We start from the raw sequence: 17,311 nt of genomic DNA, 5'->3' as shown, positions 1-17,311 counted from the left end.
GGCGGCGGGTTGTATTTTGTATTTCACTGGTTGCATGCACTTGTCTATGAGCAGTACAGTGTCTCTTTCTTACCTGAGCGTGAGAGCCGTGGTGGTCAAACATGTCCATTTGGATTTCCTGGGTTGAGGTGGAAGGCGTCCTGGACATAATACCCTCCTGTACCATTGATTTAAACTTTAAATTCGGTTTTATTGTTTCATTTAGAGGCTGCTTTCAGTTTATTATGCATTGTAAAATAATTAAAGGTAAAATAAAAGAGCCGAAGGTGGTTTTCCTTCTTCCTGTGGCTTACAGATGGCTTGTCACTGCGCTGTTGCGCCCCCAGCTCCGGCGGCGTTGAGCTCAAACCCTCTCCCTTCGCAAATACAACGAGCCTAGTCTCCAGCTGTTCAGCGGAGGGACAAGCCCCGCCCTCCTTCCCTTATCAATCAATCAGATAGGGATGGGGCGGGGCTAGTCGACTGTCTGCGCACCGATTGGTTGATCGAATCGAAATTACTATGAGATGGACGATGGCTGCTCTACTCCGCACTCTACTGTGCATAATGGCATCGGCACAATGCCTCTCCATATGAACGATAAATGACCACACCCATTGATTCTGTATCACAATATGCCATTTTTGCTGTTTTTATAGCTACACTATATGGACAAAAGTATTGGGACATCGCCTTCTAATTAACAGGTTTGACTACTTTACAAATCATCATGCTAAAGCATATAATGATAGCATATAATAGCAATGGAAGCATATAATAATGCAAGAGAATTGTGTGCTTCTGATTTTATAACAACAGTTTGAACAGGACCCTTTTCTATTCTAACATGACAATGCCTCTGTGTATAAAGCAAGGTTAAAAAAAGAAGAAGAAATGATTGATTCAGTCAGTGAGGAAGAACTTGACTGGTCTGCAGAAATCAAAGTCCTAATCCCAGCTGAACACCTCTGGTGTGACTTTAAATGCAGATCTTGAGCCAAAAACTCTTTACCAAACACCAATTATCTGTACATATGGGTGCAGTCATTTTAGACTCTTCCAAAACTGTTGCAACAGAGATGGAAATACAATTTTTAAAGACATGAATTATGTTTCCATCATTGTTGTCACAGTTTTGGAAGTGCCTTTTTCTGTTCTAAAGAAGGGGGTGTCCCAATACCTTTGTTCATATATATAGTGTATGTACAAGACATTGGTGTTTGGTAAAGAGTTTTTGGCTCAAGATCTGCATTTAAAGTCACACCAGAGGTGTTCAGCTTGGATTAGGACTTGGCTTTCTGCAGACCAGTCAAGTTCTTCCACACTGACTGAATCAATCATTTCTTTTTGAACCCTGCCTTATACACAGAGACATAGTCATGTTAGAATAGAAGAGGGTCCTGTCCAAACTGTTGCTTTAAAATTAGAAGCACACAATTCCCTAGAATATCATTATATGCTTAAACATTAAGATTTGTACTTACTAAATTACTAAAGTAGTCAAACCTGTTCCTTAAAAGGGGGTGCCCCAACACTTTTGGCAATATAGTGTATGTAATATATTACTGTGTTAATCAGTCTAAGTAATTGGAAAACTGTATTCCTGTTTGCTAAAATGACTCGGATATTGTGAGATTTTTTTTAGTAGCCTAGTCTACCAACTTGGTTTCCTGCATTGCTCATTCATTCGACAGTCAAAGACTAAACAGACTGAGAATATTCAAACAACCAGTAACCAAAGACGGAAGCCACCCAGACTGCCACTTTTCTAATTATTTGCACATTCTCATTCATTCTTCTAATACTGCACTTTGCATTTATTATCTCATCATCATCAATCTATGTCAAATATGAATTCACTACATTACTACAAGATCTCATTTTTCAACAGGTAAAACGCTGTCCTCGTGTGGCCTTTTCATGAACAGCGCTCAAAAACTAGCCTACAAACACCACTGCCTACAGTTCCCAGCAGTATCATTTGTGGACCGTACCATTTCTGTAGCCGAGGTAGGCATATCATGCCTTAAATGTATATCAATACTCTTACCCGAAGAAGTTATAATAGAATTGTGTTAAGTACTGAATGTACATCGAATAAATAGGTTTAATGCCTTTATAAGTATATGTCATAACCATCTGCTTTTGTAGTAATCTTGTAGTAATTGATTTCCTGTGTAGTAGTCGCACCCCTCCTCCCCGAAATATAACCGTATAATCGCAAAGTGTCCTGCATTGACAGCCTCTTTCAACTTCCGCTGAGTAGCAGCCATGAGGTAAATTTCTTTACACGTGTAATACTCGATATTTATCGTGAATCTAACTGAGAAAAACGGTCTATCTTGAGGTAGACGCTCTTTACACTTTTTAATAAACAGATAATGAAACGTCTGAAGATGATTTATGGTGTAATGTTGCTATATGTGAATAATCGCCATGTTGCGTCGTGGTATTAGCAATCGTCGTAACGTCTGGATTCTGTTACAATGTACACCGTAAAAGGTTTCTAGTAAACGTTGTGTTACTTTTTTTTTTTTAAATGTGCGTTTCTTTTACATTACCATGTTGTATTTTTGTTAAACGGAGGCGGCAAAAGTCCGTACGGTGTGTAGCCCGTTAGCAAACGTGCTCAACGTGCCCCGTATATAGACTATGGTCACTTCGACGGCCTGCCTATCCTAAAAACAGGAGCAGATAGAAGGCCATTTGGCCTCATCTTTACATATTTTGCTAGATTTGAGTAAGATGACCGGTCTATTTTATGCTATGTTGATATAATATTAAATTTATAATAAAATACCCTTGCTTCGTGTACTGCGTTATGCTAACCGAGACTTATAGCACTTGCATATCATTGCTCTTCTGTTGATTTTGATTGCTTCCATTGTCCTCATTTGTAACTCGCTTTGGATAAAAGCGTCTGCTAAGTGACTAAATGTAAATGCAATACTTGTGTAAACCTAATGCGGTGGCAAGTTCATAGAAGGGAAAGACAACTTCTTAGGCAGTAGTGTATATATTATGTTGTAGTCCATGGATAAATAAACGAGTATTCATTTCAGTTAAGTTAAATGAATGAAATTGTAAATTTTGTACTGTATGACAATGTCTTTTTTTTTTTTTCTCCAGCATGCTCAGGCTTCAGAAGAGGTTGGCGTCCAGCGTTTTGCGCTGTGGCAAGAAGAAAGTGTGGCTGGACCCAAATGAAACCAATGAGATTGCCAATGCCAACTCTCGTAAGTAATTAGGACCTCCTTTAGTATTTTTCTCTGCATTCGTTCAAACCCAGGTTTTGCCATGGAGTACTAATTATCTTCCTTTAAATCTTTTAGGGCAGCAGATTCGCAAGTTGGTGAAGGATGGGTTGATCATCAAGAAGCCTGTAACCGTTCACTCTCGTGCTCGATGCCGCAAGAATACCCTGGCACGGCGAAAGGGTCGTCATATGGGCGTTGGTGTGTACTAGTTTAATGGCATTTGGTTATTTGTTGCTATTGCTATGAGAACGGGAATCATGGCAATCCAAAGGGTGACTTTATGCAGTCTTGTGAATTAATGGGGAAAAAGATAGTTCTGAAAAACTAAAAAGTGGGCATTCATACTTAAGCTCTTTTCTGGCTGTTTTGTGATTGGCTGTATTTGCCTGCAGGTAAGAGAAAGGGTACGGCAAATGCTCGTATGCCAGAGAAGCTGTGCTGGATGAGACGTATGCGTATTCTGCGACGACTTCTGAGACGTTACAGAGAGGCCAAGAAGATCGACAGGCACATGTAAGCTCTTGTTTTCATTTCAGGTTTTATGCAGTGATACTTGGTTAACTGTATAGCAGGATTTTATAATTGCTATTGTGAACACATTGATTTGGCAAGATCTGCTTTTGTTACTAACGACTTAAGTGAACATACAGTCTGAAAGTGTGGATCCACAAATGAATAAATGTATAACAATTCTGTTTCTCCTTCAGGTACCACAGCTTGTATCTGAGGGCAAAGGGTAACGTGTTCAAGAACAAACGTATCCTGATGGAGCACATTCACAAGCTCAAGGCAGACAAGGCCCGCAAGAAGCTCTTGGCGTAAGTGTCCAAATAACACTACCCAGTGTGCACCACATCAATACACTGTCCAGTTGCTTCATCTCAAATTGTTTGAATTGAGTGGAAAATTATTGAAAAATTCCATGGCAATTAGCTGTAAATGTGTTAAAACATGGTCTTGCTCTGCTGTAAAGAGCAATGCTAATCTGTGTGTCCCTTTCACCCTGCAGCGATCAGGCGGAGGCTCGTCGTACAAAGACCCGTGAGGCACGTAAACGTCGTGAGGAGAGACAGCAGGCTAAGAAAGAGGAAATTATTAAAACTCTTTCCAAGGAAGAAGAGACCAAGAAATAAGATCGTCTTATTTTCCTGCCTCAAATGTTCTTCAGCTCACCTAAGTGATAATAAATACACTTTGCTACAGCTCTTTGGTCTCCAGTGTGTTTATGGATGTATATGCATACGGAGGGGTCATTTTGAGGGTCAACACACGATATGAAGCTTTAAAACTGATTCTTATGACACATAAAAGGAACACAATTTCCAAATGGCACACATTTTTAACATATAATTCTATCAACACATTTCACACAGCACTGCTGCCCCTGAGAATTTAACCTTTTTTAGATTCATCAGTTTAGCAGGCTACCAGCATAAGAAATGACTCTGCATCAGTCTAAAGCTCTTGAGTACCCACAGAATGGCATTAGTCATTTAACAAATGAAAATACCAGGAGGTCATGACCATTTTAAAGAATTACAGAAAACCAATTTTCAAGGTTTAAGTGCCTTATTAATCTTAGTTGAGCAGATCTCTGAAAATATCAGTATAAATGCCGCTCAAGGAAACCAGTCCAGTGTTGATTCATGGTGTTTTTATGTCGTTTTCAGTGTTAAGTGTCTCTGCTTTCTCTTCCAGTGAGCTGTAGGGCTCCTCTTTTAGTTTCTGGTATTTTGCTTTCATCCTGCAGAAACAGCAACACATGGTTATGTTGAAGTGGGCAGTTACATTTGGAAATTCAATAGTAATGAGACAACAGTGAACAGAAATGCCTAATAAAAACCCTACATTGATTTTTAGTGTCAGTACTGTATGATATAATTCAAAAGGTGTGATTAAATATAAGTAAACTGAATGATAAAGACTACTTGCCCAAAACAAATAGCACAGAATGTCAGTGTAATGAATAATGCAATCACCAGGCCTTTGATTGTCCATCTATATGCATTTCTAAGACCTATGTGACCAAAGATGCAAAGATTTTAAAACAGATCAAGCACTGTACAGTTTCAATTAAATCAAAGTGAAATGCTAAATGTGTTTTACTGCTTGAGTAATATTGTAAAACAGTACAAACACAAATGTTTTCCAGCTAGTTACCTTATTGACATTAAAATCAACTCACCTTCAGTGATGTTGACTGGAAGAGTCAAATTTGCCCGACCAAGGTAGTTTCTGCTGACACACATGACGGTGCTGTTACTTGTGAAGTTCACGACAGTCATTGTGAAGGTACTTCTTACAGAGGTGTACGATGCTCTGGCTTTAGTAAGATGGCGTGTGCTTTGTAGCAGAGGCCAGTGAATATCAGGCAAAGGCACTCCCTGACTGACACATACACAAGTGAGCTGATCTTTTTGCAGAGAGCATGCAGAGCTGTTCAGTATCTGAGGATGATCTGCAAGAAACACAATCGTGAAACATTATCACAAACAACAGAGAGAGAGTTATCAAAAGCTTTTCAGTGTGATAAATCAGAATGTGAAATATAACTCACAGTGAACCGTCAAAATTGTTTTAGCACTTGCACTCAGATTTTTTCCAAACGTTGCTTCACATGTGATCTCTGCTTGATGATCCTCAGGTAAGGGTACATAGAGGAGCTGTTCAGAATATCCTGAATTTTCATGCATTTCTTTTTCAGATTTTTGTGTTACTAGTGGTTTGGAGCTGAGCCCTTTCCAGGTTATTTTTGGATCAATACCAGGGCAGTGATTTGAAAGGCTACAGTTGAAAACAGTCTCCTCTCCAGCCAAAAGGTCCTTGGAGTAAGTGCTTGGAGTCAGCTTCACTTTCGCTAGAGAAAATAAAGACATACAAAGTTTAAAACACTGCAGGTGATTAGGGATTAAAATTGTAACTAACCGATATCAACATGTTTCCCTAGTTGATTAATCATAGTACTTTAAGACAGCTGTTTTGTACTGCAAGTTTTATGAAATGTTACCTTTAATATGTAAACGAGGCACTAATTAAATATGCGCACATTTGCAATTATTTCCAACACTAATCTGAACACTGGATGAAGCCAGATTCAAAATTCTTGTTTCATTTTGTTCACATCTTAGCATTAAAAGTTTATACAGAGGGCATTTTGGAAATGTATTATTAAAAATATAGTAGTATTAAAAAATACTGCACACAGAAAAATACACCAGGAATACAGTATTACATAAATCATGTTAATGTTATTTGAAACCTCTTTAAAAACCTTCAGAATATAGACAGGAATATAACTGTAAAGCAAGTGCTACTGAAGTGGAGATTCTGGCTCAGTGCAGATATAGCCCAGAATAACTAAAAATTGACCAGTGCATGAAAACAACTACAGGTTTTGCCTGTAGTGTCTTGCCTTCAAAATAAATTTGAAATACCTATAAAATACCCATAGAAAATTTTTAAAATTAAATAATAATAATAATAGGGCCTACATGACATAGTAATTTAATAGACTGAAATACAAATGCCTACGAGTTTTAAAATGAATGCAATCAAGTCAGCTGAAATAAATAAATAAAATAACAATAAAAGTTGTTGTGGTATTGTCAGTGTTGTCATGGAAATATTTCAAATGTCAAATGCATTACTGAGCAATACCAAATTACCCTGCTGAAAAAATAACAGAAATTGTAATGGTTTTACTGGTTATAATGGGAATTGTACTGGTTTTGATGATAACTGTAATGGTTCTGTTGGTCTGTACTGGTAATTTGTCACCTTCTATTGGTGGCTTGTTAAAACCATTAAATCCTAATGGAATATGTCCCAAAACACACTACAGAAAACCAGGTTTTAATGGTTAAAAGTTGATGGTTTGTAATGTTTGTAATGGAAACCATTAGAATTTCTGTGATGGTTTCTATTTTTTTTATTTTTATTTTTTTAGCTCGGTACACAATTAGTAACCCGCCCCATGTTATTAAGTGTCTAACCTGAGTAAACAAAAGCATACATAAATATTCATGAAAGATTATTAATCATCAGTGTTGGGGAAAGTTACTTTTAAAAGTAATGCATTACAACATTGCGTTACTCCCTAAAAAAAGTAACTAATTACGTTAATTACTTTTTATGGAAAGTAATGCGTTACATTACTTTTGAGTTACATTTTAAATTTGAGCAGGGCTTTATTGTTTATTTTTAATATAATATAATTTTAATATAATTTTAGTTTTAATTCATTTTGATGAATACTAAATCTGTTTTTTTTGCAAGTGAGATGAATTAATGCACATTCACATTTAGTCTGGAACTACAGTAAGATCATGTTCACACAGCAAACACTTCCGATTTCTCCCAACACGGGGACAGGAGACTTCAGTCAATAAATGGGAAAACAAAGTAACTAGCGTTACTTTTAAAAAAAAAAGTAACTCAGATATTTTCTTGCAAATTAAAAAGTAATGCGTTACTTTACTAGTTAGCCTACTTGAAAAAAGTAATCTGATTACATAACTCGCGTTACTTGTAATGCGTTACCCCCAACGCTGTTAATCATTCAGACATTTTTGTAGTTTCCACTTACATACCAACACATGAGGCCACTTTAACCCTATCAGGGAAAACGTGTCTTTCGTTCGCTCCCCATTCCAACATGAACCCGTATTCCTCGGGTGTGTCCCGCGCGTCCCGCAAAACAACGCTGCATTCTGATTCCGTGGAAATCATGGGTCTCATCAGCCCATCCCTCTTCTGCACCTCGGCGGGGCTGAGGGGGAACTCAGGACTGCCTCTGAACCAGACCTGTCGGCCGGAGAGCGCTCTCATTGGAGCAGTAAAAGCGCAGGGGATCCAGGCACGTCCTCTCTCAGTGGCGACAAGCTTTTCTGTCAGTCGTAATCTGAAGCTATAATCTCCTAAATACAACACTTAGTGTTAAAATGTTTAATAATTGACACAATTCGTTAAAAAAGAGCAAATGCAAGACTTGTGTTTTGGTCTCACCGCCTGGCGCTAGGCATCCATTACATAATCCAGTCAAGAACAGAAAACAAAGCAGAACAGACAGCGATCTCCTGTAATGTTTTGTTAGAACAGTGTTAGAGTTCACACAGACTGAACATTGGCTTAAAAGTTGAGAAATGTCTAAAAATGTACATACCATTTCATCATTTTTGTGCTGACTTCGATCTCTTTGATACAACCAATACTAGACTTTAATGTGTTGGCTACTTGTTGTAAAGAAAACGTTTTAGAAACCAGTTCCTCATAATAACCAGGCTGTGAGATCATGTCCTGTGTGTCATCACGCATACCTCAACAAATCGTAAGGGTGAGAAGGAAACCTTTCCAAAAACAATTATATGCCAATATGCAGCAGCATAAACTTGGTATACACAGGCTCACGTCTGAAACACTTTTAAATCTACAATCTCAGTCTGTCTCTAGAACCTCAGAAGAAAATGAGATATGACTGACCTGGGACTGCGTAGCTAGTGTTAATCTGAATTCCACAGTATGTGAAAAGAAAGCACACCATACACACAACATCACTGCGTATCGACAAATCTAAGAGCAGATTACTAAATAAACACAGTGCCATCTACTGGACTCTGTAAGAATCATGAGAGTGGACAATGGGTCGGTACTTTAGTGGATGTGTAAAAAAAAAACACCTTTATCTTTAAATCCACTGATAACACTTTACAACAATATACCATTATATACACTGAAAAAATAAGTTGTTAAATTTACTTAATTTTTATTTAGCAAGTTTTTGCATGCATATTTTTAAGTAAAATTTAAATACAAAATTGAGTAAAATCTACTTAACTAAGTTATCTAAAATTAGTAAAGGTAATAAGTAAATTTCACGTGGCCAGGTAGAGTCTGATGAGTAATTGCTACTTAATTATTTTAAGTTTACCCTACAATACTCAAGTACAACTCACTCAGTCACAGTTTGTGAACTTTACTCAAACAACATAGCACTGGGGAAAAAAATGTCTATAAAGCATGTGGCTAAGTTACAAGCACCCATGTAAACAAATAGACTGCTTCTTACTCATTTTAAAGTAATATGTTGACTCAGTAATAGTTATTAACTGAATGAACACAGAGCCCTGAATACTTGGTACATCATACACAATGACGGTGACAATCAGTGAATAATGTTTGAGTATGAATGGGTCATTTTGAGTAAACAATGAACTCCAGATGTCACAAAACAGCAAGTTACTTAACCTAAAAACAAAAGCAACCACAAAACAGTGTAAATACAACTCGAAAACAGCAAAAAACAAAACAAGAAAAACCTTATTAATTATTCATGCCCAAGTGCATGATGGGAACAACGGGATCATGACGTTGATATTTACTTAAACAATATTTGTAAAAATAACAAACAATTCCAAGTAAAATATACTTATAAATTCAAACTTTAAATTCTACAAGCTTAAATTGAGTACTAATATTGAATTTACTCTTTTAGTTAAATTCTTGCCTGAACTAAATTATTTAATGTAGAAATTACATTTGTTTTTCTGTAGTATTTACTTCACCACAAAATCATTTTTATAGGCCTACCTAGGTTAACATTCATTTAGGAATATAGCCTATTGTTCACTGTTAATTCACGTTCGTTCCTAGGCTAAGTTGTATTAATGTAGTTTATACAATTTTCTAAATTGTTTATGTTATGTATATAGTAACATTAACCTAGATTTATGAAAGCTGAAAAGGTATCTTCACTGTTAGTTCATGATACCATAATGCATTAACTAATCTTAACAAATGGAGCTTTATTTTAAACTGTTACCAGGTTAATTGATCACAGAAATTATATTATATAACATCTTAGACAAAGCAGTCTTTGTCTGACATTTTCTGTCGAGTCGATGGCATTGTTTGTCATGCACCTACAAAAAATGGTCATGTGTCTTCTTTATCTCTGAGCTATCTTGATAAACTCTTTATAGTGCATACTATCCATCCTAAATTCTATGTGATATTAGTCATTTTCATTACTATTTAGGGCAGATAGGGTGGGTAGTATGCACATTGAGATGCAGGGCACCTTTCATAACCACAAACACTTCTTTCAGTACCGTTTCTAGGCATAGGCAAGCTAGGCGGTCGCCTAGAGCGCCACCAGCTGGAGGGGGCGCCAATGGGCGCACGTACCGCCATTACATTTTAACAGGGTTGTGATCAAGCTTGGCACGGACACCCTGAAAAATTGCCGCTCCCACTGGATCCCCCAACATCATTGGGCTAGAGTACTGTCATTCTGACGATGCCTGTATGCCATTGGATCAGAGCGCTGTTGCTGCCTCTGATTGTTGCATCATGCAAAGTTTGCATTTGGATTTGGAGGGCTCAACAATGCCATTGCACTGTAAAAAATGACCGTGATTTTAATGGTAAAAACTATGAAAAATCTACGGTAAAAACCTGTTAAATGGTTAACGGTAAGTTCCCCTAATATATACGGTGAAAAACTGTAATAGACATTTCAGACAATTTTACGATGAAATACCGCTTTTGGAAGTGAAAAACAATGTAAAATTTACAGGGAAAAACCGTAAATTGACGTTCCCAGAATTCCCTGCATTGCATTTCAAATTTTGTTTGAATTTGATGTTTTTTCTTTGAAATAACTAGGTTGTTTCTTAGTTTTTTCTTATCAGTTATGTTTATTAGGGTTGTACATCTAATGTTGTTAAATTAATGTTTATTGCATATTTCAGTTTAATGAGTCTCACCATGGTGTTTAGTGCTTGTGTGAATGACACTGTGCACCTTCTATATCCGTCATTATTTAAAGTCTGGTAAGTTTGGAGACCCCTGTCATAAAGCTTCTTTGAGCTGAGTCCCTTCCAGGTTACTTTTGGATCACTACCGAGGCAGAGATCTGGAAGTTTTAAAGGTGCTATATGTATATATGGTAGGGGCGCTAGTACACATCTTCTGTACAGAATTTCCAAAAAAACCCAGAATAAGTAAGTGAAGAAGAAACCAAAACAACAGATGCCTCCACATGTAATCTGACACGATCATCAGATATAAAACAGCATCAAAACTGTGTAACGTCATGGAATAAAATGTCAACCAATGAAGAGGTAATAATGACTGGTGTTGATCGACTCCATCTATGTTTTGATTATAATTCTGAATCCAGAATCAGTCTTTTTCAGCTTTTTGTTCAAAATGTTGTTTATTTCTTTATTTTTTATTTATGAAACTTACATTCAAGTGTTTTAAAAAAAAGAATGCATGAAGCTAGAATAAAATGTTTCTGTTTACAAGCAGACCCTGTTCTTTATTTAGATGTTTTGTATGTTCAGATATTCATATAACAAAATGTAGCCTATACAAATTAATACCTAATAGGGACATAGTAGTATACTTAAAGTATGATGTAAAGTTCACTTAAAAAAATGTACAAGTATACTTTCAGTATAAAACTACTAAACTAGTAGTTTACTGAGACTATACTTCAAAGTGTACTAAAAATTCTACTACAAGAATTTAATTAGTAAACTATCACTATACCTATAAATTCACTTTTAGTATAATTGTGGTACAAGCTAAAAACATTGATGTAAACTAGTTGTGTACTCAAAGTTTACTACTTTTATACTTAAAGTATACTTAAAAGTATACTTTTATATACTAGAAAGTGGGCCAATTTAGTCCCAAGGAGTACTGAAATAGTACACTTACAAGTGTACTACTAGTACACTGATATTTGTATACTTACTACATAAAGTATACTTAAACTTTACTTAAGTATACTTAATAAAATAAACTTGAAGTATATGGCCTAAAGGATAGAGAGTCAGACTCATAACCTGAAGGTTGTGGGTTTGAGTCTCAGGTCCAGCAGGGATTGTAGGTGGGGGGGAGTGAATGTACAGCACTCTCGCCACCCTCAATACCACGACTGAGGTGAGACCCTTGAGCAAGGCACTGAACCCCCAACTGCTCCCCAGGCGCCGCAGCATTGGCTGCCCACTGCTCTGGGTGTGTGTGCACTTGGATGGGTTAGTACAGAATATTACTGTAAGTTTGTGAGACTTTTTGCATCATTTTATTTACTTATTTGTTCAAATGACAATATGTAATAAAATTTACATTTTACAAGTTGAAAAAAGTTTATTTCTATAAATGTTATTCTGTAATACATAATGGCATTTAAACTGGTATTTTTTTAAATGTTCTATTTGTCTCCTAAATGTTTTATTTTAGAAGGCAATGGCTTCCTCATCTTTTTTTTTCTTTTGATTGTTTTGTCTGAAATAGTGTACGTGCAAAAACTCTTTCTTGCATCATTGTTAAGACAGGTTTACGTGTGTGTGTACATATTTCATTTTAAATCAAACAAATCGATGAATGGCCTGAACTTGATTAACAGGATTGGACAGTACAAACAGTGTTATTTGCATACAAGCTTCTTAGAAGATAAAGGAGGAACATGGAATTAAATGAACATAATATTTGTCATATTTGACATGCAACATTTTCTGTTTGCAATCTTTACATGGTGAACTTTAGTAGGAAACATAAACGCTGATCTTTCAATGCCTGAAAAAGCATCAATAGGCCAGCTGCACCAAATAGAATAAATCCAAGCATAGTTGAGATAAATAGCTACTAAATATACACACATTACTTAATGTTTGACCGTTGCACCATTAAACTTATAAACAAATGTATAAATATTTAGGAAAGCCTGTGACCAGGAGTAATGTTTGGAATTAAATAACAGACTGAATAAATGTTATTTCTTTTTTAGGAATTCCATCCTGTGACTAAATTTATACTTTCACATTTTAAAAGAGAAACATTATGTGAATAACAGACTTGACAGTGGCTCTTCAGCGCAAACCTTTGCCCTCTGTCAATATCAGTATCTGTCAATAATACACAAGTTTAAATGTTAAAAAAGTAATACTAAAACAATATATATACAATACTATTACTATTGTTTTACTATCAGTATCTATTGCCCCTTAGTGTGAGTTGTACATCCCAATTTACAAAAAGAAAAAGTTAATTCATACATTATGAAACTGATCAACCTTGATATTAACCTTGATTTATAAATAGAATTATAGCATTATTCACTGTAATTTCATGATACTGTATTGTAATGTTAACCAACTGAATCTTATTCCAAAGTTTTAACAGCTTATTTCATTAATAATATTAGGAATGATCAATCTAAGATACAGACAGACTCTCTTATTTTCTGTGAAAAATGTCATCTCAGGAGAGATATTGTCCCACTCCTCTTTGCAGATCCTGTCAAAGTCATTATGGTTTCGAGGCTGACGAACCTTCAGCTCCCTCCACAGATTTCGTATGGGATTAAGGTCTGGAGAGTAGCTAGGCCACTCCAGGACCTTAATGTGCTTCTTCTTGAGCCACTCCTTTGTTGCCTTGGCCGTGTGTTTTGGGTCATTGTCATGCTGGAATACCCATCCACGGCTGGCTTCAATGCCCTGGCTCTGATGGTATAAATGGCCCCGTCCATCGTCTCTTTGATGATCAAAGAGCAGAAAAACTTAGCAGAAAAACACCCCCAAAGCATAATGTTTCCTCCTCCATGTTTATCGATGGGGATGGTGTTCTTGGGGTCATAGGCAGCATTCCTCCTCCTCCAAACACGGCAAGATGAGTTGATGCCAAAGAGCTGGATTTTGGTCTCATCTGACCACAACTCTTTCACCCAGTTCTCCTCTGAATCATTGGCAAACTTCAGACGGGCTGTACATGTGCTTTCTTGAGCAGGGGGACCTAGCGGGCGCTGCAGGATTTCAGTCCTTCACGGCATAGTATTGTTTTCTTGGTGACTATGGTCCCAGCTGCCTTGAGATCATTGATAAGATCCTCCCGTGTAGTTCTGGGCTGATTCCTCACGTTCTCATGATCATTGAAACTCCACGAGGTGAGATCCTGCACGGAGCCCCAGACCGAGGGAGATTGACAGTTATTTTGTTTCTTCCATTTGTGAATAATCGCACCAACTGTTGTCACCTTCTCACCAAGCTGTTTGGTGATGGTCTTTTAGCCCATTCCAGCCTTGTGTAGGTCTCCAATCTTGTCCCTGACATCCTTGGACAGCTCTTTGGTCTTGGCCATGGTGGAGAGTGTGGAATCTGATTGATTGATTGCCAATTACATAGGCAATTCAAAGATATCAAATCATATCAATACAAAGCATCAAATTCTCAAAGATAAATCTAAGAGTAATAAATCTAAGAGATAAATCTCAAGACTGACCTTAGAAAATACATAGTATGAAGTGTAGAGACACACACCACACTACGGGCTTTCTGGCTTGTGGGGAAAATGTACAGTAAAGACCCTCGGACCAGATGTGTTGAATGAAGACCAGCAGTCAAAGATTCGATAAAAAAATGAAGAAAATTTACTGAAGAAGATAGTTTGCAGTTTCATCAGCAGAAGTCAGCTTCAAGACTCACAATCAAGTTCGTAGGCCACTCTGCTTACATTACAGAAAAAACAGTAATTATACCCTAACTAATTGCGTCAATACATCAGTCAGCCAAATTCTGATTGGTTCCAAAACCTAGATAAACTTAGACAATTTCCACATATGGACGCAAACAATTAAAGCATATCTCCAACTGATTGAGCAGACGTCAGCGATCAGGGATCATACAAGATAGGGGTCTTCCGGATACCTGTTTTTGGTCAGGATGGCGACAACTGGCAGAGACATTCTTCTAACACAGAGAGAGAGAGCTACCAGCAAACACACACACAGAGCACTTATCAGAACTTCAGGGCCACCTAGCCCTGGCTAGAATTTGATCAGTATGGTAATGGTTCATTACACACACTATGAAGTCATCATCTTAGAGAGTAGAAGTACAGAATAAAGCAGGATTCTTTAATATCTCTTAAGCACACACGTAAGTCTCGGATACTGTTGTTCACGTAGATGGAAGGTCATCCTGACCTCCTGACATGGCTCTGTGACCTTTAGGGAAGAAATAGATCTCAGCATGTAAAGTTAAGGTTATACATTTAATTCTTGCTGCACTGCTCTAGTCAAACAAGAAATAATGTAATGATATAATTAATATCAATATGAAGGATCTGGCAGCTCGGCATCCACTCCTTCAGGCTACAGAATCGCGCCGATCTTCTTGCAAGATTTCCTTAAGTACTCAGCCCAAATTCAAAATTTGCTGAATTAACACCTTTTGGGGCATATGGTAATTTGCATGTAGACACTGAGAAATGACACACCCTCTACAGTCAAACAACATCAAACAGTTGCATTCTTATTAACTCTGATTAAGAATAGTGGTTTCCGTGATCTCTGTAGTGTCCTGTATTTAGATGGAAATTAGGGGAGAGAGGGGGAGAGTGAGTGAAGGAAGTGGATAGGTGAGAAGGAAAATTCTCTCACATCTTCTCTCAGTGAGATGTGGAAACAGATGTCTGTATTTGAATGCACTATGTGTGTATTGTCAGTTACAACACGCTGAATTATCTTTCCATGCACCTCTAAAAATAGAAGATTTTCCCTTTCCCTGAGCAATATGGATAAACCTTAACTCACTTAAACACAAATATCTCTATATTCTTGCACAACTAAAGCAGTTATATGTGGTGTTCATATTCAAATCTTTTACTAAAAAAAATTGTTCTATGAGGACAGCCAGTTTCTGATGTTTGTCTCCATCGTGTGGCACTGTTTCATTGTTATGTATGTAAGGGATAATGCACAACTAGCTGTGCATTTGTCATGAATCAGGTCCATAGACATCAGTTCACTCACTACCAGAGGTCACTCACTCACCACATTGACTCTTGCACTACACTAACTGTTGCACGTCACCCAGGACTTCAATTCCCATCATCCACTGCACTGATGACTCACACACAGCTGAATTCACTATCACACCCTCACACCTGAGAACTATCACACAATCACACACCCTACATAAACCATGGACTTCCTTTCACAGTATTGTTCTGCGTTTAGGACGCCCCTACAATTTAAGATATTTTGGATGAAAACCGGGAGGCTTGTGACTGTCCCATTGACTGCCAAGTAAAGTACACTGTCAAGGAACAGAAAAGTATGAAAGACATCGTCAAAATAGTCCATCTGCCATCAGTGGTTCAACCGTAAATTTACGAAGCTACGAGAATACTTTTTGTATGCAAAGAAAACAAAAATAACGACTTTATTTTGTGGTGCAGCTGACACAGAACAGCGAACGCTGTTTGGGTCCAGCGGATATTCTCCAAAATGGCACTATGGAGGAAACAAATTGTTGAATAATGCCGTTATTTTTGATAATGTCACAGAATTTGTCTATTTTGGATGAATTAATCAAAAGTAGGTCATTTCATTTAAATCAAATCGCGATACGGAACAGTACCATACGATAAATCTTAAGCCGCAAAAAAACTATTTTTTTAAATATGAAGTCTTTACGTTCTGTGAGTCTCTGTATGAATGAATGGCGCAGACGCGCGGTTTCGTTTACTACACGCATACTGAAGCCCGCGTGATGCTCACAGTGTTTTCAGCGTCTGCCATCTCTCTAAATGAGGACATAAATACATGTACAACATCTCCAGAACTGCTCTGAAAATCACTCCATGATCATTTTACTGTTTCATTTGAGAGAAACTACATTATATACATTCAGAAACTTAAAAAGCATTCATGGCAACCCATCAAAAAAATCGTTTTTAATTGAAGACATTGTGCCAGAAATATAAAACTTAATTTTTAAAGGAATAATCACAAAACATTTCTTCCATGTTTTAATTTTAAAAGTAAATCCTCGTTGTTTGCCAAAAAATAAATTAAAATTTTTCTGATGACCAGAAAAATTTAAATAGGCTACACAACAACACATAATTTCTGAGGGAAAAAATTCATAAGGCTATTTTAAGAATCAATTTGGATAAATTACTATAAGCTGTTTTATGGATTTAAACAATTAGACATGTTAAAACACAGAATTTGTTAACAATAAAACATATGGTAAGAAAAAAAAAATTCATAGGACCCTAAACAT

At 36.9% G+C, this 17,311-nt stretch overlaps 3 protein-coding genes across 8 annotated transcripts in view; 1 reads left to right on the top strand and 2 right to left on the bottom strand.

Annotated features, from left to right (window-relative positions):
• The window catches only part of cacnb1 (calcium channel, voltage-dependent, beta 1 subunit), a 49,641-nt gene extending 49,291 nt beyond the window's left edge, over nt 1–350 (bottom strand). For all 4 annotated transcript variants that reach the window (XM_058769196.1, XM_058769197.1, XM_058769199.1 and 1 more), the window contains exon 1: nt 74–350. In XM_058769196.1, coding sequence (XP_058625179.1) covers nt 74–166 — 93 coding nt within the window. In that variant the 5' untranslated portion in view covers nt 167–350. The remainder of the gene's footprint in view (nt 1–73) is intronic.
• A 1,856-nt stretch (nt 351–2,206) lies between these two features.
• On the top strand, nt 2,207–4,438 carry rpl19 (ribosomal protein L19). Its single transcript, XM_058769204.1, has 6 exons — nt 2,207–2,255; nt 3,109–3,215; nt 3,312–3,434; nt 3,629–3,749; nt 3,944–4,054; nt 4,246–4,438. Exons 1-6 carry the CDS (start codon nt 2,251–2,253, stop codon nt 4,367–4,369), a joined length of 591 nt encoding a protein of 196 aa, XP_058625187.1. The 5' UTR covers nt 2,207–2,250; the 3' UTR covers nt 4,370–4,438.
• A 4-nt stretch (nt 4,439–4,442) lies between these two features.
• Nucleotides 4,443–8,823, bottom strand: bckdhbl (branched chain keto acid dehydrogenase E1 subunit beta, like). 3 transcript variants are annotated; one of them, XM_058769201.1, is made up of 8 exons: nt 8,715–8,798; nt 8,398–8,581; nt 8,241–8,311; nt 7,826–8,152; nt 5,794–6,093; nt 5,422–5,694; nt 5,169–5,253; nt 4,443–4,980 (listed from the first exon to the last, which is right to left on the bottom strand). In XM_058769201.1, exons 2-8 carry the CDS (start codon nt 8,547–8,549, stop codon nt 4,881–4,883), a joined length of 1,308 nt encoding a protein of 435 aa, XP_058625184.1. In that variant the 5' UTR covers nt 8,550–8,581; nt 8,715–8,798; the 3' UTR covers nt 4,443–4,880. The 3 variants fall into 3 exon arrangements, with proteins under 3 accessions (XP_058625184.1, XP_058625185.1, XP_058625186.1); XM_058769202.1 differs by having other exon boundaries at nt 5,216–5,253; nt 8,398–8,823; XM_058769203.1 differs by lacking the exon at nt 5,169–5,253 and having other exon boundaries at nt 8,398–8,821.
• Between the last annotated feature and the right edge of the window lie 8,488 nt (nt 8,824–17,311).

The sequence above is a fragment of the Onychostoma macrolepis genome, chromosome 03 (assembly GCF_012432095.1).
Source record: "Onychostoma macrolepis isolate SWU-2019 chromosome 03, ASM1243209v1, whole genome shotgun sequence".
NCBI classification, from domain to species: domain Eukaryota; kingdom Metazoa; phylum Chordata; class Actinopteri; order Cypriniformes; family Cyprinidae; genus Onychostoma; species Onychostoma macrolepis.
The sequence above is the reverse complement of the archived record's forward strand: the minus strand, read 5'-3'. Positions and strand labels throughout refer to the sequence as shown.